The sequence below is a fragment of the Nothobranchius furzeri genome, chromosome 2, assembly GCF_043380555.1.
Source record: "Nothobranchius furzeri strain GRZ-AD chromosome 2, NfurGRZ-RIMD1, whole genome shotgun sequence".
NCBI lineage: Eukaryota > Metazoa > Chordata > Actinopteri > Cyprinodontiformes > Nothobranchiidae > Nothobranchius > Nothobranchius furzeri.
In genome coordinates this window covers 67,113,662-67,139,947 of record NC_091742.1, presented here as the reverse complement: position 1 = coordinate 67,139,947, position 26,286 = coordinate 67,113,662, and the positions used below count along the sequence as shown (strand labels likewise).

The following is a 26,286-nucleotide window of genomic DNA, read 5'->3' as shown; positions in this document are numbered from 1 at the left end:
TTGTGTGGGAGGAGGTCTTCTCTGGGAAGGTGGGGGTGGCAAGCAAGTTTCCAAAGGGGGCATGGCCACCCCTTGGGGGCACCACTTTTGTCATCCACTCTGAAAGAAGGCAAAAGACTAAATCCTTTGTTAGTAAGTTCTTTATTGCTGATGGCTTTTTCTTTCAGCAGTGATGGTAATTACTTCTTAAGCCTTCCGTGCTTGTTGCTCTCAGTAAAATTTGGGACTCGCCCACCTCGTCACAGTTTCAAACCTATTCGGCTTCAAATGGAGTCCCGTTCTTCAGCTGAAACAAGCCCGTGCTCTGTTAAGGCCATGTGATGTTGCACAGACAGTTGGAAGTGTTACTCGTGCTCTGTTATCCTTCTCTCTTCTCTGTCAGAGCTGAACCGCAGTCGCAGGCATGACTCACTGAAGTGCTGTACTTTCTTATGACATGAGAGCAGAGGCTGAGTCAATCTGACCTGACAGTCTTGCATAAATCACGGCCCTTCGATTTAAGTTGCTTTGAGGAGTGTCAACAAATCCACAGGAGAAATATTAGTCTGCTGTAGGTAGGGGCTCCGCCTCTGAGAGCTCATTATGGGGCGTCTTCCTCCATGCTGCGTTGACTGAACTGCTGAGCTTACTTCTGATTCTCCAGCAGAAGCCTGCCATCTAAAGTCCCGGCTTGTGAAAAGGGAACATCTGCACCCTAAAGACCTATCCAAGAGAAATTCAACACAATGTTTTTGCAGCTAGGTGAACTTGAATAACCTGGATGTGATGCAATATAAAATAAATGAGACGAAAGCATAAAGAAAATGTGTTTGGAAGTAAGACATAAAGGCCATTAAATGATAATGCACCAAGAACAAGACCTCTCTGTGAGCTTATATTCATTTTGTTTATGGTCTTTAGAGAAACTGATGAGGCAGCAGAGTGGAAAGTGCTACTACACCGCATTTAGCTTCTTATCTAGCCGTTAATCATTCCACTTAAAAGTGCTCAACAACAAAAGACGATTCCCCCCCCCCCCTTCCCACTTTGAAAACAAATGAATTATGTTTTTCCTTCAAAAGAAAATAATCTCTTGACCCAGTTTGCAAAAGTGATTCGCAACATCGTCAGACGAGGCCGAATCAATGCTAAGGAAATTAGCTGTAAGAAAAGTTGACTGCTTGAGAATTTACAAGTACGGAAAGCAGAATATGGAAATTAACCTAACCAAATCCCATAAAACACAACATTTGTTATAATAAAGACAAGAGCACACCTTAGGAACTTCTTTGCAATGGTGTTTGAAAAGGAAGCGATAATCAGATTTGAGGAAATGAGATGGATGAGAAATGGTTCTGTAATGATCAAGATGCTAGAAAGAGGAGTGTGGTTTTCTTCCATTTCTTCTGCCGTGCCAGGCTTTGGCACAAGAGGGAGAGTAACAGAAAGCCCTCGGTTTGTGTGTCTGTCAATGTCAAATCTTTTCAGGATCACGGTTCAAGGCAAACAGTGAGGACAGAGGGGGACAGGGAGGAGAACTGGTGCATAGCTGAGAGGGTGCTGGTAGGTCAAAGCACTTTCTATAAAGCTGGAACTGGTGGATTTTTTTGGGGTCTTTTTTTGAAGACTAAAAACCTTTAAGTGTATGATGTCAATAGGCCAAAAAAAGAGGGGAAAAAGTGGCAACTTCTTTCATTCTCAAAGCCAAACAAGCCTAACTCAAATATGGAACACAAGTAAACTAAAGCAAAGACGCAGATTAACGTTCACAAGAAAATGTCACCAACTTTCACCAAAATCTATAAAAAAACAACTGTAGAAGATAAACTGGTTGCAAAGGTCGCAACCGGTTCACTTTTTTAGATTTAAAGCCAAGAAGAAAAGCACCTCCAACCATTGCAAAGATGGGGTCAGCTGACTTTCTGAGACCAAAGCTATTCAGAATGGTAAATGGCCTGCATTTGATATAGCACCTTCTAGAGTCCTGGAACCCCCCAAGGCGCTTTACAACACAATCAGTCATTCACCCATTCACACACACATTCACACACTGGTGGGGATGTGCTACAGTGTAGCCACAGCTGCCCTGGGGCGCACTGACAGAGGCGAGGCTGCCGAGCACTGGCGCCACCGGTCCCTCCGACCACCACCAGCAGGCAACGTGGGTTAAGTGTCTTGCCCAAGGACACAACGACAGCGACAGACTGAGCCGGGCTCGAACCTGCAACCTTCCGATTACGGGGCGAGCACTTAACTCCTGTGCCACCATCGCCCCCTGTGCCAGAATCACTAAGTACAGTGCAGACCATGAACCACACTCACATTTTATTACTCTGCCACCTTCCCAAGTTCTTTCACCTTTAAAGTTATGTATTATTATGGAGCAATGGGTTTTGAGTTGGGACGCTCCAATCTGATCACATGATCTGAAATCGGGCCCGATCACATGACATTTAAAAAAATCTGAAATGGTAAAAAGATAGGATTAAGCCTTATAAAACAACAATTATGACTTTTGAATTTCATGCTAAGATAGAGATTTTGTAACGGAACAAAAATGGCTTAGTTTGAATCAAGTTCCTCTACATCAGTGTTTTATTATCTTCATCAAATAGCAAGACTCAGGGGTCTCAAGCCCAGACAAGACCTAGAGAATCTCATTCATGCGTTCATCTCCAGCAGGCTGGAATATTGCAATGGTCTTTTGACTGGTCTTCTCAAAAAAGCTGTGAAGAAAACTGAACACATCACTCCTGTTCTTAATTCTCTTCACTGGTTACCAGTAAACTACAGGATTGATTTCAAAGTACTTCTACTAGTTTTTGAATCACTCAAGCCCCCTTCAGACAGGCCATGAAAAATAGAAATGTTCCGGACTCTGTCCGTAAGACCTTTGTGTCTGAATACAAACATCCGGATAACGTTTTCCGTAATTAAACCGGACGAAGCACCTAGTAACAGGTCCGGACTTGTTACGGACAAGGTGGCTGCTTCAGACTGGTGAGGTCGAGTTCCGGACAGGGAGGAGCGGGAGGAGGAAGGGACCGGGGGACGCTGTGCGCACCTAGATAGCTTGCTCCTGTAGCGAACTATGGCAGCTCGCCTCCTACGGTACCATCTAGACACGCGACGGAGCGCTTCACACCGCATCCGTGATTCCTTTAACCATTGAGCTTCATCATCCAGGTCTCTTATGCATCTTCGTGTGCAGAATTATGCTTAACATAAGCCCGATCCCCCCCGTCAGACATCTGGAACTTTTCCCTGCTGTGTGAAGGCAACCAAAAGGACAAGTTTCGGTACAAAAGTGGTGTGTCTGAAAACACAGTTCTGGTTAAAAACCGGATTGAATTGTCCACACATATTCCAGAATGTCTATCTGAAAAGGGTTTATGGGTCAAGTCTGGCAAGGATGTCTTGACAATTTTGCCAAAATACTTGAGTAAAACAAACAAGATGGTACTACGAAAGTTTAGAAAATTATCTTGCATGAATCACTGATATTGCAGTTTTTAGAAGGCACAGCAATACCAGCTAGTTATGGCTGTGTAGGGACTAGATGTTAGGTTATCAGTCCTGTAGGATTCTAAATAATCTGACTTAATTTAGTGTGTGTGTGTGTGTGTGTGTGTGTGTGTGTGTGTGTGTGTGTGTGTGTGTGTGTGTGTGTGTGTGTGTGTGTGTGCATATGAGAATAGATATACAATTGTCCTGCCCAAATCTAAATGCCAACTACTCACCTAACCTTAATTCTAGCTCATTAAACTAACCCATAAGAAAAATGTTCTGTCAGCAGGGAGAACATTAAGATGGAATTAAGTTTGTATTTTCTTTGTCCTTATGATGAAGAACTGGCCATTTTTTCCAGATTCTGCCCTAAACAGCACACTAAGCAAACAAATCACACTGGCTCATGAGGGCATGGGAAAACCATTTAGTCCAAAGATGCCTGAAAAAGCATTTGGTGTGCAGATCGTATAGTGCAGATCTCAGATGATTTTCTTTTAAAACTGCAACCACCCACAGGCTTCTAAAACTCCAGCTGGCAAGCAATCCTGCGGAGAACAGATTCTACCCCAGCAGGGGCCACGGGGATGCAGCGGGAAAGAGTAAAAGAAGCTCATTCTGTTGATTAAATTTAGTTGATTTAGCTGCTTGGCTTCTCTAGGGTGACTTGGAGCTTACATTGAGTATCAGCTTTGAAATGGCATCCCTGTACTGTAATGATCCCTGGTGTTATCGACAGTACTTTTTAAATAGTGCATCTGTATTAAAATGATAGATTCAGTTTAACATGCTGCCTTTGTCAGACTTGTTCACGCCTCTATCCAGTCAGATTACCTTCAGCTACACAGCTCGGCCAATTCCAGTTAAATGTATGGGTGCACAAACTTTAATAGTCAGAATTAGTAAGAAGTAATAATAAGCCAAAGATGTGATCCTTTCTAAATTTGGTCTTACCTCTGAGGAGAAAATCTGGCAATAACAAACTAAATATTACCTAAGCTGAGTTCCAGCCCGTCTAATATGCTTAATGAACACAAAGCTATAGGTCAGATAGGTTTCTGTGGAATGGATGTGACAAAAAAATATTCTATCTGTTATATCTAATAATTCTATATGTTATAGATTGCTTTTAGAAAAGTTTTTACTTTGGAGAAATAAAGATAAGCTAATAACCATAAACTAGCTAAAGTGGATTTCTAATTCCCAGTTGGAAGTGTTACACTCTGAACTTGCTGTTAATTTCTGTTGCACATATCCACATACAGTGGGATGTGAAGGTTTGAGCAGTGTTGTTTATCTTCATGATTTTCCTGAATAAATTGTTGGTTGTTACGATAAAACACTTCAGTGAAATATATCATAAAGGAGACACACTCAGTGATATTTGGGAAGTGAAGCAATGTTTATTTACAGAAAGGGTGCAATACTTATTTAAACAAAATGAGGCAGGTGCACCACAAAACTGAAATGAACTCAATATTTAGTAGATCCTCCTTTTGCAGAAATAACCTCTAAACACTTCCTATAGCTTCCAATGAGAGTCTGGATCCTGGCTGAAGGTATTCTGGACCATTCTTCTTTACAAAACATCTCTAGTTCATTCAGGTTAGATGGCATCTGAGCATGGACAGCTCTCTCTAACTCACACCACAGTTCTTCTGTAATATTCAGGTCTGGGGACTGAGATGTTCATTCCAGAACGTTCTACTTGTTCCTCTGCATGAATGCCTTAGTAGATGTTGAGCAGTGTTTAGGGTCGTTGTCTTGTTGAACGATCCAGCCCCAGTGCAGCTTCAGCTGTGTCACTGATTCCTGGACATTGGTCTCCAGAATCTGCTGATATTGATTGGGATCCATGCATCCCTCAACTTTAACAAGATTCCCAGTCCCTGCACTGGTCACACAGCCCACAGCATGATGGAACCACCACCATGTTTTACTGTAGGTAGCAGGTGTTCTTGGAATGCCGTGTTCTTTTTCCTCCTTGCATAATGCCCCTTGTTATGCCCAAACCACTATGACATGTCAATAAGTTGTTCTAAAATGGTATCAATGTCCAGCCTCTGTATATTTTATATCTCTTATCTTATTGTTGACTTTATTCATTTGTATACTTAGATTAGCCATTTTTATATTTTACTTGTTTTTACATTACTGTATTTTTGCACAGCTCTGTTGCTGTGAAGCTCGCACACAAGAATTTCACTCGCATGTACTGTACCAGTGTACCTGCACATGTGATGTGACAATAAAAGTGATTTGATTTGATGTCTGCTGAAACAAACTATCAGCTCATCAACCTGCTCTGAACCAGTGACTGTATATGCATTTATAAGACATTGCACCAGAACCCTGAAGTTGAAGAAGGAACAGACCTCTGGCCCTCTAGTGGATGGTTTCAGTGGCCTTTTTGTTATTGTAATGCAAGCATTTGAGCTTTTTGTTTGCAACATTACTACAATTACCGTACCTTTATTATTACCTTGTATTTCCTCTTCTAGTTCTTTCAGAAGATGTTCTTGGTGGTGAAGTCATTTTAAAAGTGAAGATCTAATCTTCTCTCCATACACTACCATCATCCAGGGTTTAACTTTCCTTTGTCCTTTTTGTACCAAAGACATTGGCTTGTATTTAACTTCTGATTTTAAAGTAGTCTGTATAATAGTTGCCAATACATCTAAAACAAACAAACAAACAAACAAAAAATGTAAAAAACAAACTCTTTACTTACTCATACATTTGCAGCTTGTAGCACTGGCCGCTCAGAAACAAAAACTCCCAGTCTGTTCCGTAGTCTATACTAAGATTCTTCTGTAAATCTCTGAGGAGCACAAAAGTACAAAATCAATGACAAGTTCAATTTAAAACCTTTTAATTATGTATTTCTTTACATTTTCCATGATAATTTCATGTTTTAACTATTTACACACATTTTAGACAAGGACCTTTTCTTAAAGCTTCTAAATAGTATTCCTCAGGAAATAAATGGATAAATCTACAAGGGATACTTCAAAGGAAGTATGTACAACCAAATAGTGTTTACTAATACCCCTGTAACTCAGAACCACACTAACCCTAACCCTAGCAATAGTGCCTTTATTTTCATCACCATTTTTATTAATAAACAAATTAAGGAGAATTCTTGGAACGTATGTTAATGAGGTGGCCCTTTAAAGCTTGTTACTATGCAGTGTCTTCAATTACCTGAGCTGGAGAGGGCTGGTCTCCTTCACTAAAGGCAGATAAGGTGAGTGAGCCCTATCTCTAATGGTGCACGAGCCCTCATTTCCATTTTTATAACCCAGAATTACTAATAGGGTTAACAAATGTTTGGGGAGAGTGATTGTTTGCTTGATGTTGATAAGGCAAGGCAGGGTTGGGTAGGAGAATCAGGGACAGGAAACAATGTATGTAGTTTAACCGTGTGTGCATGTGATTCTCAGTGAGGACAAAGGTCATGGCATTCATGCACCGAGTCATTTTTGTGTGAATCACTTTTTCTTTACAGCTCTGAGTAATTTGACCAAGAGGTAATGGTGGATAAATGTTGGACGAAAAATAACTGAAACATCTAAAGTCACACTAGCTCCTGATTTTTACTTGTTTATAAGAGGAAAAAAGACAAATCTTTACACTTTGGTAAAAACCATTTCTCTGCATGGCACTCTTCTCCTCCTTTACTGTAACGACCGTTCAGAAAACGTAAAGAGCCACAGATGCCTCATCGGCTATTGATGGCTGTTTCATATGTCCATGAAAACATCAGAGGGAGCATGCATCCTGAATAAGAACATTTTATATTGGAAGATGAAGATGATGACTGGATAATGACTTTGTGATGGCTCTGCTGCTTGTGTTCATGTTGTTGTTGATAATGCCACCTAAAGGCACTCATTGATATAACCTATAGGAGATGTCCATAACTCTTTTTATAACTAATGCTCTCTATAGTTATGTAGCAGTTAAGCCAAAACATTTCACTAGCATAGTAAACTTGATTTCTTTAACACGCCCAATTTCTTTTATCCAGAGAGGACCCAATCTCTATTTTTGGGAACCAGCGTTCTATAGCATGGGTAACCAGCTAGCTGCACGCGAGCCAGAGCTACATCTTTCAAGAGGGTGCTCGCTGCAGAACTACAAAGGCGGAGCTGCACCATAAGGTGGAGTTGCACCAGAGTCAGCCCCGCCCATTCACGCAAACTCAGCCTAGCCCACTGACTGCTTCTGTTTTTGTTTTTTAACTTTATCGCAAACTAACCTGACCCACATTAATTATGGCTGTTACTAGTTTACAGTCGTTAATGCTATGTTCTATGCTCCAATTAAACAAGATACATATAACTTGCTACATGACAAAGCCTGAATATATCACGAAACGCAAAGGTTTCTTTTAGCAAATATCTGCCCACAGCCGCTCCAACAAACCAGCCTACAACAGCATTTAAGGCTATTGGATGGGTTCTGATAGTCCAGTGGCATGATCGTCTGACTAAAGTTTTGCTTTCCCCTCTACTGATGCTGGTTCGACTCTCGGTGGGCTCGGCAGCAATCTATTTAGCCAGCTGAAATGTTTAAGTTGTTTATATTGTAGTTGTAATGTTTATTTTCTGCAAAATATTTATGTCTCTAAAAGTTCCTTTATGTCTCTGGTCATTCCTAAACAGCATTTTAGTTGAAACTCTGCTCACAAATGGACTCGCACTGGCTAAATAAACAAATAAATAAAAAAATCAAACCACATTAGTCATTATATTTTAAACGGTATACCAATAAGTTGTGTAAACATAGTACTGGCAAGTGTAGCTAGAAAGGAAGAAAAAAGTTAATGCCGCTACTGGGAGGGGAACCTGCGCAAAACTGAATGCCAATCTGACTCCATAACCACTTCACCACTACATCTGATAACAGACATGTGGCGTTACATGTAATTGTGCCATCCAGTGTGTCTTTGTAGATGGGATGTATGGTTTTTCCGACGGTGTCTCAGTAGAAGTCATTTCAGAAATAATTTGTCCGAAAATTCACAGAATATCCAGATTGGAGAACCAAGACCAGACCCGCTTCAGGGGGAGGAGAGGACCAAATTGAAGCTGAGATGGGAGGAAAATGCGTGAATGAGGCCAAAAATGGCTTTGGCGTGTTTCTTATGAGGAAATGACAATATAACATGGTAAAAAGTTCCAAATGTTAGATTTTTAATTATATGGAACCTTTACAAAAACGGTTCAATTAACTTCTCAACTCCGTCCTCAATCTTGCATTTTAGATGATATTAGCTTTAACACCCTCTTTGGTTCCAGAATGCTATTAAGTCTGACAACTGGAAGGAATTGGACTGACTCTGATGGAATGGGCGGGGCTGATTCTGGTGCAGCCCCACCTTTGTGGTTCTGTAGCGAGCACTACTTGCATCTTTCTGGCCTGTGAGCCAGGTATATAGTGGTCCCCTTTCAACAGAATTCATGTTGCTGGTTCAAGATGGTTCGTTCAGCAGTAAGAAAGCACAACACTTACAGGTGCTGGCCAGTAAATTAGAATATCATCAAAAGGTTGAAAATATTTCAGTAATTCCATTCAAAACGTGAAACTTGTACATTATATTCATGCAATGCACACAGACCAATGTATTTCCGATGTTTATTACGTTTAATTTTGATATTTATAGGTGACAACCAATGAAAACATCAAATCTGGTATCTCAGAAAATTAGAATATTCTAAAGGCCAATGAAAAAATGTTTGTTTCTCTAATGTTGGCCAACTGAAAAGAATGAACATGAAAAGAATGTGCATGTATAGCACTCAATACTTAGTCGGGGCTCCTTTTGCCTCAATAACTGCAGTAATGCGGCGTGGCATGGACTCGATCAGTCTGTGGCACTGCTCAGGTGTTATGAGAGCCCAGGTTGCTCTGATAGTCGTCTTCAGCTCCTCTGCATTGTTGGGTCTAGCGTATTGCATCCTCCGCTTCACAATACCCCATAGATTTTCTATGGGGTTAAGGTCAGGCGAGTTTGCTGGCCAATCAAGGACAGGGATACCATGGTCCTTGAACCAGGTGCTGGTGGTTTTGGCACTGTGTGCAGGTGCCAAGTCCTGTTGAAAGGTGAAGTCTGCATCCCCATAAAGTTGGTCAGCAGCAGGAAGCATGAAGTGCTCTAAAACTTCCTGGTAGACGGCTGCATTGACCCTGGACCTCAGGAAACAGAGTGGGCCAACACCGGCAGATGACATGGCACCCCACACCATCACTGACGGTGGAAACTTTACACTGGACCTCATGCAACGTGGATTCTGTGCTTCTCCGCTCTTCCTCCAGACTCTGGGTCCTTGATTTCCAAAGGAAATGCAGAACTTGCTTTCATCAGAAAACATAACTTTGGACCACTCAGCATCAGTCCAGTCCTTTTTGTCCTTGGCCCAGGCGAGACGCTTCTTGCGCTGTTTCATGTTCAAGAGTGGCTTGACACACGGAATGCGACACCTGAATCCCATGTCTTTCATGAGTCTCCTCGTGGTGGTTCTTGAAGCGCTGACTCCAGCTGCAGTCCACTCTTTGTGGATCTCCCCCACATTTTTGAATGGGTTTGTCGTCACAATTCTCTGCAGGGTGCGGTTATCCCTAGAGCTTGTACACTTTTTTCTACCACATTTTTTCCGTCCCTTCGCCTGTCTGTTAATGTGCTTGGACACAGAGCTCTGCGAACAGCCAGCTTCTTTAGCAATCACCTTTTGTGTCTTGCCCTCCTTGTGCAAGGTGTCAATGATTGTCTTTTGGACAGCTGTTAAGTCAGAAGTCTTCCCCATGATTGTGGTGCCTTCAAAACAAGACTGAGGGACCTTTTAAAGGCCTTTGCAGGTGTTTTGAGTAAATCAGCTGATTAGAGTGGCAGCAGGTGTCTTCTATATTCAGCCTTTTCAGAATATTCTAATTTTTTGAGATACCAAATTTGGAGTTTTCATTAGTTGTCACTTATGAATATCAAATTTAAACTGGTGGTTTGCACTGACTCGGACTACGCGCGTCTCAGTTTCTTGTGTCACCTACCAACATGGAAGAGTAACGGGTTCCAGACCGCTAGCCGGAAGCCCGTCAAAAATCAGGCCCTCTTCAGGGCGTGTGACATTCTGGTGTCTGCACTCGACATGCACATTTACTGGCGTAAAGTCAAAGGTCACTCTCGCGCACCCGGTCCTGAAAAGGAGTTGAACGACCTTGCAGACTCTTTGGCCAAACAGGGCGCGACCGATGGTCCCCTGTGGGTTTTCGAACCCGGGTGGCTTGATGGACATGTGTGGTCTTTCCCTGATGAAAACCAGGTGTGTGTTGTTACTCGAGCTCGGGCTGCTAAAACGTCCAACTCGGGACAACCCAAAGGTGCGGTGGCCGTTCAACCTGCCTACTCGGATACCGATCTTGTCAGTCTTCAATCCCGGGACCCTGCTATCAGCAGGATGATCAAGTACATTTCTGATCCTAAAACCCAACTACCGACTTCCGTCGAGCTTGATTCCGTTCCAGAGCTTCGCTCTCTCTTTCGTGTGCGGTCCACGCTGAGGGTCGTCGAAGGGCTGCTGATGCACGCCGCCAAGCCTCCTTCGCCGCCTGTCCTTGTTACTCCAAAACCGCTGAGGAGGGACATGATCTTGCAGGCTCATGACTCTCCATCGGCCGGTCACAAGGGCGTCAAGGCCACGTTCGGTGCCCTGTGCCAGGTTGCTTATTGGCCGGGGATGCGTCGTGATATCTCGGACCACGTCGAGCGTTGCTTGGTTTGTTGTCAGTTTCAGCCGTCCAACCCTACGCACAGAGCACCCCTACAGGAAAAGGGTGAGACCACTCCGTGGTCGGACTTGCAATTTGATTGGGTGGGGCCTCTGACCAAATCCACCAGGGGGAGTAAGTACATACTGACTGTCACCTGCGCATTCACCAAATGGGTTGAATGTTTGCCGGCTCCGGATGACACGGCTAAGACTACAGCGGTCCTCTTGCTGAATCACGTTTTTGCCCGCTTCGGTCTGCCCACGAAGGTCGACTCGGACAGGGGTACCCATTTCACCGCTGACGTGATGAAACATCTTTGGGAACTGTTGGGTGTCAAGGCTAAGTTCCACATTAGCCACCGGCCCCAGGCCTCTGGACAGGTCGAAAGGGTGAACCGCACGGTTATCAGCATGTTAAAAAAGTATGTAAAAGCTAACCACCGAGATTGGGATGTGAAACTTCCATTGGTCCTTATGGCCATACGCGCTACCCCTCACTAGTCTACAGGTGTCTCCCCGTTTGAAATGATGACGGGTAGGCGGATGACCCTTCCGCTTCACCTGCTGTATCAACGACGGGTTCCGTCCGACACAGCCCCGGCGTGTACAAGCGACCAGTACTTGCAGGACCTGAGAGATCACCTGCTTGCAGCATTCTCGTTCGCACAGGCGTCTCTGGAAAAGTCGGCTGAAGGCAGAAAAACTTATTACGATAAGAAAGCCTCACATTCCGAACTCGATGTAGGTGACCAGGCGTGGTACTACATTTTCGCTCCCAAAACGGGTAACAACAATGCAACCTCGGGGAAGCTGGCTAAGAAACTTCTGCCCAGATGGTCGGGTCCATACCTGATTACAGATAAGATCTCACCGGTCGTGTATCAGATCACGATCGCCGACAAAAACAAGGCGCCCGTCTACAAATGGGTACACAGGGACCATATCAAACTGCACAAGGGTCCCACAGATTTGGCCGACACCAACAACAACAATCCACCGACTTCAAAAGGGGGGTGATAAACGCGTCCCGTTGGTTCCACAGATTTCTATCTCTGATTACACAAATTTGTTTGTTTGTGAGTGTACATGGTTGTCTTTCCTGTTATACGTCACGTGCAGACTTAAGGTGTGTTGAGACGGACATGCTGTGGGCTCCTGGAGTCAGGTAAAAGGCCAGGTAACAGTGAGTGGGTTAGGCCACATAGTACTGTTGTCCAAAATTTTGTTTTTTTTTTAATCTTTACTAATCACCATTCCTTAGAGGTACATTAACATGAACATGATTACTAACCACTGATTTACATTTTAGTGCTGATTTACATTTCCGTTTTTTTTATAGTACCTTTGACCAGTTGATTTTAACAGTGAAAATTATGTTTGTGATTATCAATTCTTTAATTTATCCTACTGGGCTGTAACCAATTTTGCCCCTGTCCTGACACGAGTATTTACAGTGAGGATTCACTGATACCGGTTAGGGTTTCTTTCATTGTTCTGCTTCTCGCATCATCCCTTTTTGCATCTTACACAGTCAGGGCTGCATCCATTTCTTCACTTAATGGGTAATTACACTTAAAACTAACACATAGTACAAAAGGCACTCATAGAATTAGGTTTTTATTATTTTTATTTCTTTGATGACATGAAATGCACTTTTGTCGTGTCTACATTGAAGTGCCTACACTGTGCTCTCTCTCCTCTGTTGAGCTTGTGAGGATCCTGCGTCCTGGGGGTGGATCCGTGACTCGTCATCTGCATCGACTACTCCTGAGGGTGCTCCGGCTCGTTGGCCTTGGACGACTGTGGTTCCGGCGTGGCTGCTGGGACACCTCATTCGTTGGGTTTACTGTCACCCGCTCTTCCCTTTTTGTGGATTACGATAAGTACTCTTACATAATTCAATTTTTATTTGGAATATTGCCCTGCCTGCGGATACAACAATCGATTTTTAATTGGAATACTACCCTGTTCGTGGATACGTTCAAGATTTGCTCCTGCTTGGCTTTATTGCCCGTGAGGATATGACGTTGCTGTTGCTTCGTTTATGACTTCCATGGGGAATAATTAATAACCTACTGACTTGTGTTCTTCCTGAGGAGTGTGCGAGACTGTTCTCCGGCGTGGGGTTCGTGCCTCACCACAGACGGCTGTTCCCTTGGGATCGCATCCGGTTCTGTTGTCGAGATTCTTCATAACTTGGGTTTGTTCAACGACCAAGTGGTCTCTTGAAGGACCACATTGACCTTGAAAAGGGGGGATATGTAAGGTTATGAAGTTCATGGTTTTCAACTCCATACAGCTGGCCCCTGGGCACAATAACACCGTGTAGAAAAACCAAGGTCGGGTTGTTCCTCAGACTGTTTACATTCCAGGAGAAGAGTCCGAAGGAGAAGAAGAAGCTTTACCTAATCAAAGTACTTTATTTGTGATTAAAATTATTAAGCAAAACAGATGTTGATCAACAATAATCAAGTGAATGATCTGTGAAATAAATATGTCATGAATTATGTTTAATGAAACCAGGACTACGGTGCAGACATACTGATCCTCATCTCCATAGAAATGCATGACACATTGTTCCAACCAATCAGAGCTTTCGGCTGCCGCAGGAGAATCTGGTGTTGACTTCAAGTGTCCAATCTACTTTACTGAAACTTATCAACAATTCAGAGATATAAAACAAGGCAACGCCATTTTAAGTCGGTTCCATCTTGACTTCAGTTCTGTTCACCATCATCCTAAAGACAAGCGCAGCCTGGCCGGATGCGTTTTCTTTAAACTAAGAACTGTGAAACGGGAGATTTTCGTCGTTTAACAACCAGACGACGTCCTTTCAAAATAAGAGCACCTGCTGACGCCGCTGAACGGTACCGGGGTCAACCCTCCAGACGGGCTTTGAAACGTTGTGATCGCTGCACCGACAGCTCCACCGTACATCCGAGGTTTCCAGACCTGGCAATTCCTGATCTACTTGGGAGACCCCACTGGGTACGTACACGGCAAAATAGCGGCTCATGTCATCACTTTATAAGCCTCGTGATACCTAGTCATAACAAAGACGACCAGATTCGATTACGTCATCCTAGAGAATCTGAACCAGACACACGCACTCACACACACGCACCAACACAACATCCGAATTCATTCTCATCCATCACAGAGTAGTCCTGGTAGATTGTTTAGAATTTATAATTCAGAAATTAAAGATTCTCAAACGATACCATCTCTCTCTCTTTTATTGTCTCAAAGTCAATACAGAGTGTTTAATTAAACTCCCTGATGATAAAAACAGCCTATTCTTCTGTTTATAAAAGTGAACTACTAACAGTGTATTAAAATACAACTTTGGTTAGTTACATCACTTTGATTCCGTTACAATATCAAATTTAAATGTAATGAACATTGGAAATACATTGGTCTGTGTGCATTGCATGAATATAATGTACAAGTTTCACGTTTTGAATGGAATTACTGAAATATTTTCAACCTTTTGATGATATTCTAATTTACTGGCCAGCACCTGTATACTCCTACACCTCTACCAATAAAAAAAAACACATCAATGATCGTTTGTCATGTGGTAAAGTCCACAGATTCATGTATTTCCCCTCTTGGTTTGAGTTGCTAAACAGTTATTTATTTGAAATGCTGTTAAATATTATAATGTAGAACATAAAACTACAGAATGATGAGAATGAACTAACTTTGTGTAATGCATAAGAAAATCTCTTCAGGATAGAAGGTTTTCTGCATAAAAACATAATGATTTAAATAACGCAGCTAAAGCTTTGGTACCAGGAGGTCACATTTTTGAATTAATACTAAAGATGACTTAGTATTTCACTCCAATTGATCATATTTTAAAATTTGAGATAGCTCACACCCAAGCTGGCACTCCTCTGCTCAAAATAGGTTGGGAAGAGGCTTTACCCTGCAGAGAACAGTAGGCAACCAATAGCATTTGTTTGTCTTCATTAAAATTAGCCCTAGGTATCACACAGTACAAATTCATTACTGTGCAGCTTTCCACATTGCTTTAGAACAGAGGGATGGAGTCTATTTTAGGTCCTGCTAAGATAGCGTGCCATCCTACTTGCAGTAGCTAAGTGGGAAGTAAATGCATCATCCACAGAAAGAGTTCAGTGTTCAAGATTTAACCACAAATACACGACAACAGGAGCCAACCTCTTTAATTCTTTATTTTCCCTTACCTTATTTCCATGTTGACTGTCTCATAAGCTTCTTCTACCTTCCTCAGATTGGTAGCCTCCCACTCCGCTGGTAGACAAAACAAAAGGTCAGACAAATTAACAATGCGGAGCTGTTGCAACTCGACAGCTGCGTGCTGCCAAACAATATGGACTTTTCAAGGCTGGTGAGAGAAATAAAGCTGCACGTGAATGCTGGCTGCTATTTTCAGGTGAGTTAAGTGCACAGCGGCAGGCTTATTAGCCTCTTCACACTCAAAATTGAGACAACTGTGGGAGAATACGTCAAAAGGCTGTGTGAGTGCAACACAGGTACAACAACTGTTCTACTTTTGTAACTAATATATGTCACTTATATATATATATATATATATATATATATATATATATATATATATATATATATATATAACAGACAATGTGGAAAGCAGCATTTCACATGCTTCCATGTGAAATGTGAAAGTTGGGAATTTACTAAGTCCTTAAAAAGAAACTGGAAGGAAAAATAATGTTACTTGTACTCAAACCTTTCTCAGTGCTCATCATAAACCCTTTTTGGTGGTCAACAGAAACGTCCTTGGTGCTCATGTGAAACCTCTTCAGCACTCAGGTGAAACTTTCATGATGTTTTCGAGAAATTTTCATGGTTCTTTAAAAAAAAGCTTTCCTGGTAATCATGATAAACTTTCATGGAACCTGTTGGTACTCCAGAAAAAAATTTCTTGGTGGTCATGAGAAACTTTTTTGATGCTCATGTAGAACTTCTTCAACCATCAAGTGAAACTTTTAAGGTTCTTAAAAAAAACTTTCTTGGTGCCCACAAGAAACTGTCAAAGGGCTCACAGGAAACTTCAATGGTTTTCACAAGAAACTTTCATTGAGATCACAAGAAACTTTCTTGGAGTTCACGAGAAACCATTTTGGTGTTCACATGATACTTTCTTTGTTTTCATGAGACAATTTGTTGGTGTTCATGAGAAATTTTCATGTTGCTCATGAGAACCATTCTTGATATTCACGAGAAACTTTCTTGGTGGTCATGAAAAACTTTCATGGTGCTCATGTGAAACTTTCTTGGTGCTTACAAGAAACATCTATGGTGTTGATCAGAAACTTTCTTTGTTGTCATGAGAAACTTTCTTGGTGCCATCAAGAAACCCTCTGGGTGTTCATGACAAACTTTTATAGTGCTCACGTGAAACTTTACTGGTGTTTACAAAAACCTTTCACAGCCCTCAAAAGAAATTGTCATGATGTTTGCGAGAAACAGTTTTGGTTTCTGTAACTGTCAACATGGGGAAGTCAACCTATAGGTACATAAATGCTTGGAAAAAGATCCAGAGAATGTTTGCCTTCTGTTGTTGGATCATGAAGCCTTACAATTATTAGCACAAATCCACACTCATGTTTAAAATTAATTGTCACTCAACACCACTTGCTCACCAATGCTCATACTGCATACTTTGACTTTTGTGGTCATTGTATAAGCTGCTAAAACCGGCCTTTCTCTAGTCTGATTATTGCAGTGTTGAAAAATGTTAAAAGGTGTGGAACACTGAAAAATAATTTTTTTACTATTTCTGGTTAAAATCTTAAAACGTAAGTTTTTTTTTTACTGGTTGGACATGAAAATAGTCTCCAACTCCTACCTTCTGCGTTAGCTTCTGATAAAAACTTGACAGTAAAATTAAGATTTGAAAAGCCTAACAGATGTAGGTCACACTGTCACTCAACATTCATGGACTCGCCCATCTTGACTTGTGACAGGGAAGGCTGTTGTTGGTTTAATGTCCAGTAAACAGCAGAGAACGTCTCAGCTAGTAGAAGCTAACCATTAGAATTAGCAACTCACCATACAGCAGAACTCATTCAGACTTGTGTTGGGGTGACTTGCTCTTTAATGATTTTTCATGCATCACAAAATAAAGTGCTTTTGCTTTCACACAATAACAAGCCTGTTAAAACTGAATGTAATGTACAACTACACACTAACATCAGAACAATTGGGGGTAAAAGTTACAGATGCTGAGAAAGAATCCTGGTGTGAAAAATGGCGGTCTGTCTCAATTCGTTCGGCCTTCAAATGCAAATCCACTTCAATATGGTTATTCTTGTGTAAAAACCAAGATAATTTGTTTGTTGGAGCATAAAAGTAATTAAGATAATAAAATTTAAGTTAAATTTTATTTTGTGGTTGTCAGAGTAATTGGAATGTACTCTTGTACTTGATCTTCAAGTATAAGAGCTTTGTCACAAGGCTCTGTTTTGGGTCCACTCTCATTTCTACTGTACTGTAAAGAATGGGTACTTTACATCTTACTTATGAACCATAAAATGTGAGATTCCATAGAAATATGAAATATCAATCTGATGGAACTTTGAATATTTTTACCAGAATATCAGAACTTTTTATAGCAGGGATTAAGTGACACTTAGTATTAATTCCAAGGAAAGAGAGTCAGGTTTAAAATAGTTAAGGAATTTATTTCTACACAATTTAAACAAGACTAACTTAAACACTCTGTGTACTGATGGACTAAGGTGGAGTGAGACGTGAGATGAATGATGTGTGTGTGGAATGTTGTTATCAGAACCAGTGGATCCGGAGAAGCATTTAGTTCAGAGTGGGAGTGAATGTTTCGCTCTGAACTTTAGTAGGAGATTTATAACACACATGAAACGCCATCTGTCGGTCTATGTACCCCAGGGGAAGCCTCCATTAGATCCAGAATGGCGCGGTCCTCTTGGACCCTCCTTGGTACCGAAGCCGGTAGAAAAGCAGCGGTGCCAACCAAACTAGTCTTGGAATGCTTCCAGGTAGCGACAGGTTATCACTGGTGTCTCCAAGACCCTGAAGGGGTTGTGAGGTTCAGCTTTTATTCTGAAGGAACCGTTGCGGTCAGGTGTAACTTGCAACAGATTTTATCCAGCTTGTCGAGGTTCTTTATGGCTGAAGAGGGAGTCCGGGTGGCCTGTCCGAGACTTCTCTAGAACGCTTGAACTAAAGAAAAGGTGGCGTGGGATAGGTTTTATAATTGTCATATTTTGGTTTAGTGGCGAATCAGAATTTGACATGCAAAAGAGGGTTTGTACAAACACCACAGAAAACCATGCCTCGCGCCAGAAACGAAGGTTCTCATTGGATCAGACAAAAGGAAATGTGTCATGTGGCTTTAGCATTAAGTGTCATTAGTGTCTAGTGCAAATGTCCAGGATTATAATTACTTGTAAAATACTACTGATCACAGGATTATAATATCAAGTAATAACATTGTCATTTCACAAATTGATTGAACATTGAGCTCACATTATTTTTGGTAATAACAAAGTTGTTGATTATGCGTTTATCAAAAGAGTGTTCTTTGTCTTCGACTGTAACAGAGGTGAAGCAGTTCAGATGAGCAGAGTGCATGAAAGACCTTGGCCACTATCTCATGTAGATTAGCCTGTCAGAGACTTTATGTCTCTGCTCGAGCAGACGCAGCAGATCATGACCTTTAGGTCAAAAACAGGACTTTCATGACGCTACAGTACATACTTCCTCTTGGATAGATAATTGATTTTTTTTTTCATAATGTCCTTATCATCTATATGCAGATGGCATTCAGCTGTACTGCTCTTTTAAGGATTCTGAGTTATATAAACTGTCTGAATCACTAGAATGTCTATCAGCTATCGCCAGCTGGCTAGAAGATAACTTCCTTCAGTTAAACTGAAAAGACTGAATGTCTGATCATTGCCCCTGAGAGCATGGTTCCCCTGATTAGTCTAAAACTTGGTCATTTATCCTCTGCCGTTACGACAAACTTAAGGAATTTGGGTGTTGTTTTTGACCAATCAATGTCTCTTGAAGGTCACTCAAAAATGTTGGTCCAAAACTGTTTTATCACTTAAGAAATATCTCCAAACTGCGAAGGTTGGGGTCAAAACATGAACTTGAAATGGTTCTCCATGCCTTTATCTCCTCCTGTCTATATTACTGTAACACACTCTTCACATGTTTTAACAAAACAACCCCTGACCCCCTCCAGTTGGTCCAGAACTCTGCAGCGAGGCTCCTAACTGGAGCAAACAGAAGAGCTCACATCACTCCTATTCTAATGTCTCTGCACTGGTTACCCGTTAACTTTAGAACCCTGACTATAACTTTCAATGCTCTACACGGTCAGGCTCCTCCCTATATTACTGAACTGTTAAAGCCTTATGCTCCAACCCGAGCCCTCAGGTTCACCCACCAGAACCTTCTAGAACACATATGTCAGAGTCAAGGCCCGCGGAGCATTTTTATGTGGCCCGTGAGATAAATATAAAAATATATTAAAACTGGCCCGCTAGCTGATTTTACCGCAAAGACTACAACTCCCATGATGCTTTGCGGCGCCAACGCGGAGCAGACGCGCCCCCTCCTTTGTGTTTTTTCAGCGCCGAGGCAGTCAGAGGTAGTTGGGTGTCTGCAGCTCCGCTGTCTCGGACAAACTACACTCCTCTCACTCAGCGCCGAGTTCACTCAGCTGTTTTCTGACGTTGAAGCCCAGAAACGGAGATTCTAGCCGCTCAGTAATGTTGGGGTTATTAGGAGCGAACAATTCGTAAGCTTTAACTTACTTTTGGATTCTTCAATAAATTCTGTAAATATGGGAATATTTACTGATTTATTAATTAATTAAGATATTCTTAGATATACGGGGCACCATTCCCCTTTAACCGGGGAAAAATTGAATCCAAAACTCTTATCAGTCTTTCTTGAAGTTCGTAGAATCCTCGGAGCAGAGACTTCTCTTCGACACAACAAAGCTACTGGAGACGAAAATCTGAATTTTATAACGTTTAATTAACAATTTGTCAAATGAATAAACAGTGGCATAAATGAATAATAACCATGTGATATAATAAAAGGATGTATATTCAAAATAATGTTCAAGGTGTTTTGTGTGTATGTATGTGTGTGTGTGTTTCTAAAATGGAGTCTGTATGCAAGATGGCTGACCCCTTTGTCTGGCTAAAGTGTGGGTGGCAACTTGCACTTTAACTTCCAAGGCACTTAGAATCATAAGTAACTTAACCTTAAATTCACTCAAAACATTTCAAAGGATCATGAAACAACACAAAAGATTAATCACGACTAATATCTTTTAGTTTAACCACGTGGCCAAGCAGAAAACATTTAAAGATACCAAACAATGATCAATAAGCAGTTTATTCTTTCAAAATGACCCGACGGACGTGTTTGGGAACGAAAGAGGAAAACACGAAGCTACTTTTTAAGCAATAGCGCGGTTTTATTGCTTATTCTGGACTATAGAGGAAACGGGAGAAGAAAAGGAGAGAGAGAAATGAGTTTTCTGATCACCAGAAGAGCGAGGCGTCCCTCCCTCTTTTGATTTGACGGTTCTCCGTGTTTCTCCGCAGTTTGGCGTCGTCCGTCGGTTTGATGGAGTTGTCGCTTTCTCCGTTGTTTGGCGTTCTCCGTGAGTGTTTCTCCACGGGCTGGACACAAAGAGAATGAAGTTTCTTTTGTGCTGAGTTTGACAACTTACAGCGTCTCTGAGAGCTGGATGGAGCTCCGCTCGTTCCCAGTCAGGTCCCGATGGAGTTGGAGTGGTTTCCAGCGGTTGCGTGGCTCAACTTGGGCACTTAGAGCTTCCGCGTGCTCAAGCTGTCGGAGCGTTCGACAAGCGTGTCCTTACCGCCAGGTATCCTGGGCAAAAGAACGGAGTTTTCTTTGTTCCGTTCATGATTTATAGTCTTTGAAGTTGCGGGAAAGCTGTCCAAGCTCCCGCCTCCCGCAGATCGTGTTTCTGGTATTAGGCGGTGACGTCATCACAATGCTTCCGTGTGCAAAGCATCATGGGAAATGAAGTTTCTTGGCGCTGATGTGATTATTTGCTTTTCAGAGCAATTCAAGCACAGTCATTTTGGAGAAAATCACTGCATAGTAATTTCCTCATGAGGTCAGACCCTCAACAGTAATGTGTTCACGACTGAAAGAGAAAGTTTTCAAACTAACTTCCAGACAGAGCTGATATAACTCCAGCGAGCAGCGACACGCTCAAACCAGCACAGCTCTGTGGCTGCTGTCGTTGTGTTTCCTCCCCGACACACAACAACGTGGTCAAGCTGCTCAGACATGTTCATCAGCACAAACCTATGTGAGCACCTGTTGTCATCTAATGTTGTCATTATTATGATGAAGATAAACAAAACAACAGGAGTCTCCTCCTCAGCTCAGATCAACCCCATGATGCAGGTATCTGGCTGGAACAGGTGAGCATCACAGTAAACCAGTGGAGCAAACTGAGCTTTAAATATGTTGGTTTTATGCTCTTTTTCTGCTCCAAAACATGAAAGTTAACAGGTGAGATGTTGCATTTTCATTTAAGATAAAATGATATTTTTATTTTGTTGTTGGCAAGTGAGCAAAGATTTAACCTACAGTAAACAGGAAGTGGAAAGGCTGCAGATAGATGAATAGAATAGAAAATCCCTTTATTGTTCCTCAGTGGGGAAAGCTAGACGTCACAGCAGCGATGACACGTATTACAGGAGAAAAAAGGAGAATAAAAAATAAGAAAAATGAATAAACGAGAAAACATAAATCCTGAATAGATTTTTAAAATGCTGATTTTACCACAAGTAATGAATACCACTGATGCCTTTTATTTAAAACTGACTTGCTCGTGTGTAATTTGGTTATTGCACATTCAGTGTTAATGCAGAAATATGTTTGTTTCCAAATTTAAAGGTTCAAAATTGCATACATGTTGATAAAGAAAATGTGCAAATTTGCCGTCACTTTTTCAAAAATATTAAGTTTGGCCCTCGACTCCGTCCCAGAGTTTCATTTCGGCCCCTTGTGAGTTTGAGTTTGACACCCCTGTTCTAGAAGTTCCAAAGACCGGATATAAAAGTCGAGGTGATCTTTCCTTCCAGACTGTTGCACCCCGACTCTGGAATGATCTTCCTTTATCCTTACGCAGCATTGACAGTCTGGACACTTTTAAAAACAGCTAAAGACCCTTTTATTTAAATCTGCTTTGACCTAAATCTTTTATTTTCTTATTTTTAACTCAAAATTATAATCATCTTTCATTTGTTTTATGGTAATTTATAACTTTATGACTTTGTTGTTCTGATTAAAATCTATTTCTGTTTTAAGCTCATTATGATTTTATGACTTTATGCTTTTTTTTATCTATGTGAAGTACTTTGTGATTTTCTGTCTGTGATGAGCGCTATACAACAAAACGTACTTACTAGTTCCAAATGTTTATCCTCATCAACCTCATCAAACCTACTGACACTCAGTGCGTTTACATGCAGCCAGTAACCATTTTAAAACCCGAATATTCACAATAACCCGGTTCCGCAGGTCCTTGTAAACACCGCCAAAAACCCGGATATGCTCATAACCGGGTTTTTAAAAACCCGGTTACTACACCTGGGGTAACCCTTTTCCAACCCGAATGTTTGGTCGTGTAAACGCATATCGAGATATCCCCATCAAAGCGTGTGTTCTGCGCATGCTCTGTTCACAAGGAATCTTGGTCTTTTGAGTAGCGAGACGTCTTGTATGCGCCAGAACACCGGAAGTAAACAATAAGTTGGGAGCAACATGGCGAGTCGCGGCACAGCACCACACTTTTGGCGTGACGAAGAAACTAAAGCACAAACAAACGCGGTCGCTATCTCTTCCGAACTGGGAAACATGTTGTTTTCACGGATACCGGAACAAGAAGAACCGGAAATGAGGCATACTGCGTCTGGACATAGTCCATACGTCCTGACGCTACCCCAACGTCCGCATTTAAATTGGGTTATGCAAGTTAGGGGTAACTCTTTCTATTTATGCTTGTAAACGGGTTATTCTGATCAACTCAGAAACCCGAATACCGACCTTAACCCGATCATAACCCGGATATTGGCTGCATGTAAACGTAGTCACTGATGCAATTTGCTGGGTTCCTTATATAGGAAACTTTTTTCTGATTGGCTTAATGAACTGACCTGGATTGGAATGTTTACCATGTGAAGTGCCTTGAGTAGGGTTGGCCATCGAGCATCGATTGGAACCGGTTCCAACTGTTAGTTTTTCCCAGAATCCTTCAGTTTTTTTTTTCGATTCCTAGAATGCCAACTGGAAGAATAATCCGCGGCCGATCTCCGTGAAAAATAAACATGATCTGTAAATTGTGATCAACGCTTTTCAGAGCTAATGACGCCAGTTGTCTGTGTGCAGCACCGAGTCCCCCCTCCCCCCACCCGGCGGCCAAATATAAACAAATGCGTCTGCCGAACTTTTAATCCGTAATGTAAAATTAAACTCCTGCAGCGTAGAGGAAACTTGTTAAATACGTCAACACGGTGGATTTAATAGAAGCTTAAAGGACAAACTCTGGACGGTGTGAGGTGAGTTTGTCTCACTACAGAAATAAAAACACACACGGAGCGTCAGCAGTCAGATGCAGCCAGCTACATTTGTTTCACTTTCTGTTCTGACTGAATGCTGCTGCAGCATGGAGGTGTAGTTCTCAGTCATCCTGGACATGATCATCCTGAGAGTTTTAGCTGAAAACAGCTGGACGTTTCTGGATATGATGGAGACATTTAGCCTCTCATCCCAGAGGCTTCTTCCAGACGTTGGTTGTGGTCAGAAACAAACACACTGGTTGGGCTGCAAGTCTTTTGTTTTCTTCTCCAAAACATGTTTTTGTCTAAATGAAGGTGATGTTGTTGTTCACAGAATTAAAATTCATGTTGAAGTTAAGATTATTTCATCAAGTAGGACCTGTGGTTAGCTGGCTCATGTAAAACATGCTATGTCTCAAAAGAATCGGAATTGGGAATCGATAGGAACCGGAATCGAAACAAGGAATTGGAATCGGAATCATTCAAAATCAAATGATGCCCAACCCTAGCCTTGAGACGACTCTTGTCGTGATTTGGCACAATATAAATAAACTTGAATTGAATTGAATCAAGAAATCTGACTTGGACCTTTCAAAAACATTTTTAAAAATGACTTCACATCTTCACCTAAAAGTACTTTTTGCTAAACAAATATGTACTAATTCGTTTTAGTCCACGCTACACCTTTCTCTTTCTGTTGCTCTCTCTCATACACACACCACTGATGTTTTGGTTCCAAAAAACAAGGTTTTCACATCCAATTTAACACATGTTTGCTTGCACTGAAGCAGATATTTGCTGAAAGTCAAATATCTATTGATCCCCTGATGTTTCTATTTAGTTTGTTCCTAAGAGAAACATCTTTAACAGCAGAAAGCTCCATTTCTACACTAGCTGAATACTCAAGTCTTAGTGAAAGACTGAAACTGAAACGGACATAAAAAAGCTATATCAAAATGAATAAAAGACACTGAAAATTAGTAATGTTGTCAAAGAAATCTACTGTTTTCTAATTGGTATGATGTCATTATACACAGGTCTTAGGGGTGTAACTGTTCACGGGAAAGCGTTGAACCCTTTCGGTTCGTCCTGTTCGGTTCGGTCCACTTGCGTACCATTTCGGTTTATTTTTTCCATTAAATAATGACTTTTTATTTTTATGATTTAAGTGCATCGGATAAAAGTTCCTAGGCGAGTTTCCGCACGGACGCTGTATTGAGTGACGCATGATGACTGCAAGTGCCCGATCTTCACAACATTGAACTGAACCGAATATGATTTTAGCGTACAGTTACACCACTAACAGGTCTTTCTATTTCTAATTAATTCATTAGTCAAATGTAGGCTTTCGCCATAGTTTTGTTTAATATCAATCATCACTGAATGGAGGTTAAAGGTGCAATATGTAAGAATGAAGAAAGAATGGCATCCTGTGTTCAAATTGGGGTACTGCAGTCCCTTTTTAAAGCAAAAATCAAATAAAAATCACTATCTTAATGCAATTCTGTCAGTTTTATGGCTGTTGCCAGTTACAAATCAGCACCACAAGGTTCTAGATGACAAGCAAAGAAGAGTCATACACAGTAAGTTGATAATTAGGCCTAGTCCACACGTAGCCGTTTTTTTTTAAAAAAACGAATATCCGCCCCTCCAAAAACTTGCATCCACACCACCTCGTTTAAAACAAAAACTCTGTCCACACGTACCTGGATAAATACGTTGTTAAGGACATGCCAGACCTGTAGGCGGCAGTACTTTCCCCGTTCTTAACCTCGTCCTTCGTCTGTGGTCTTCTGCAAGGAGCAGTAATTCCACTTGCAAAAACAAACAAGCAAACAGCGCTTGGACAATTGATAAAGCGAGCGCAGCTCTGAGGGCATCCATGCTGTCGGCTAGTGTAAACACAGGTCGCACACGTGATGTCAGCATTTTTTGTTGCGGAAAGTGACGTTGCGGAGCTTAAAACTCCGGTTTTGTCTGTCCACACGCAGACACCCAAAACGGAGAAAACGCAGATCTTCACTTTGGCCGGAGTTTTTAAAAAGATCCGTTTTCGTGTGAAAAAACTCCATTTTCGTGTGGATGACAGGCCAAAACGTAGAAAAATATCTACGTTTTGGCAGATCCCCGGCTATGTGTGGACAGGGCCTTAGATAAATACATTATTATATCTGGTGTTAGCACTCTTAGGTGTTTACTATTTGCTACGCAACTTCACAAACTCACTGATTGTAAACAGTTACTACATCCCTCTTTTTTTGTGAAAGGACAAAAATGACCACCCCGCCAGGCAGCTGAGAACGAAATCTGTTTCAATGCAACCTTCCTTTCAACATGACTGAGACATTATTTTCTGATTATTCCACTGTAGAATTCTTAAGGTGTGGTTGACAAAAAAATTACATATTTTAAACATC

General features: G+C 41.5%; 1 protein-coding gene across 2 annotated transcripts in view; it reads right to left on the bottom strand.

Annotated features, from left to right (window-relative positions):
* Window positions 1–26,286, bottom strand: part of LOC107377414 (glucosidase 2 subunit beta) — a 262,809-nt gene that overhangs the window by 51,807 nt on the left and 184,716 nt on the right. For both annotated transcript variants that reach the window (XM_015946971.3, XM_015946972.3), the window contains 2 exons: window positions 15,467–15,533; window positions 6,218–6,307 (listed from right to left, as the gene is read on the bottom strand). In XM_015946971.3, coding sequence (XP_015802457.3) covers window positions 6,218–6,307; window positions 15,467–15,533 — 157 coding nt within the window. The remainder of the gene's footprint in view (window positions 1–6,217; window positions 6,308–15,466; window positions 15,534–26,286) is intronic.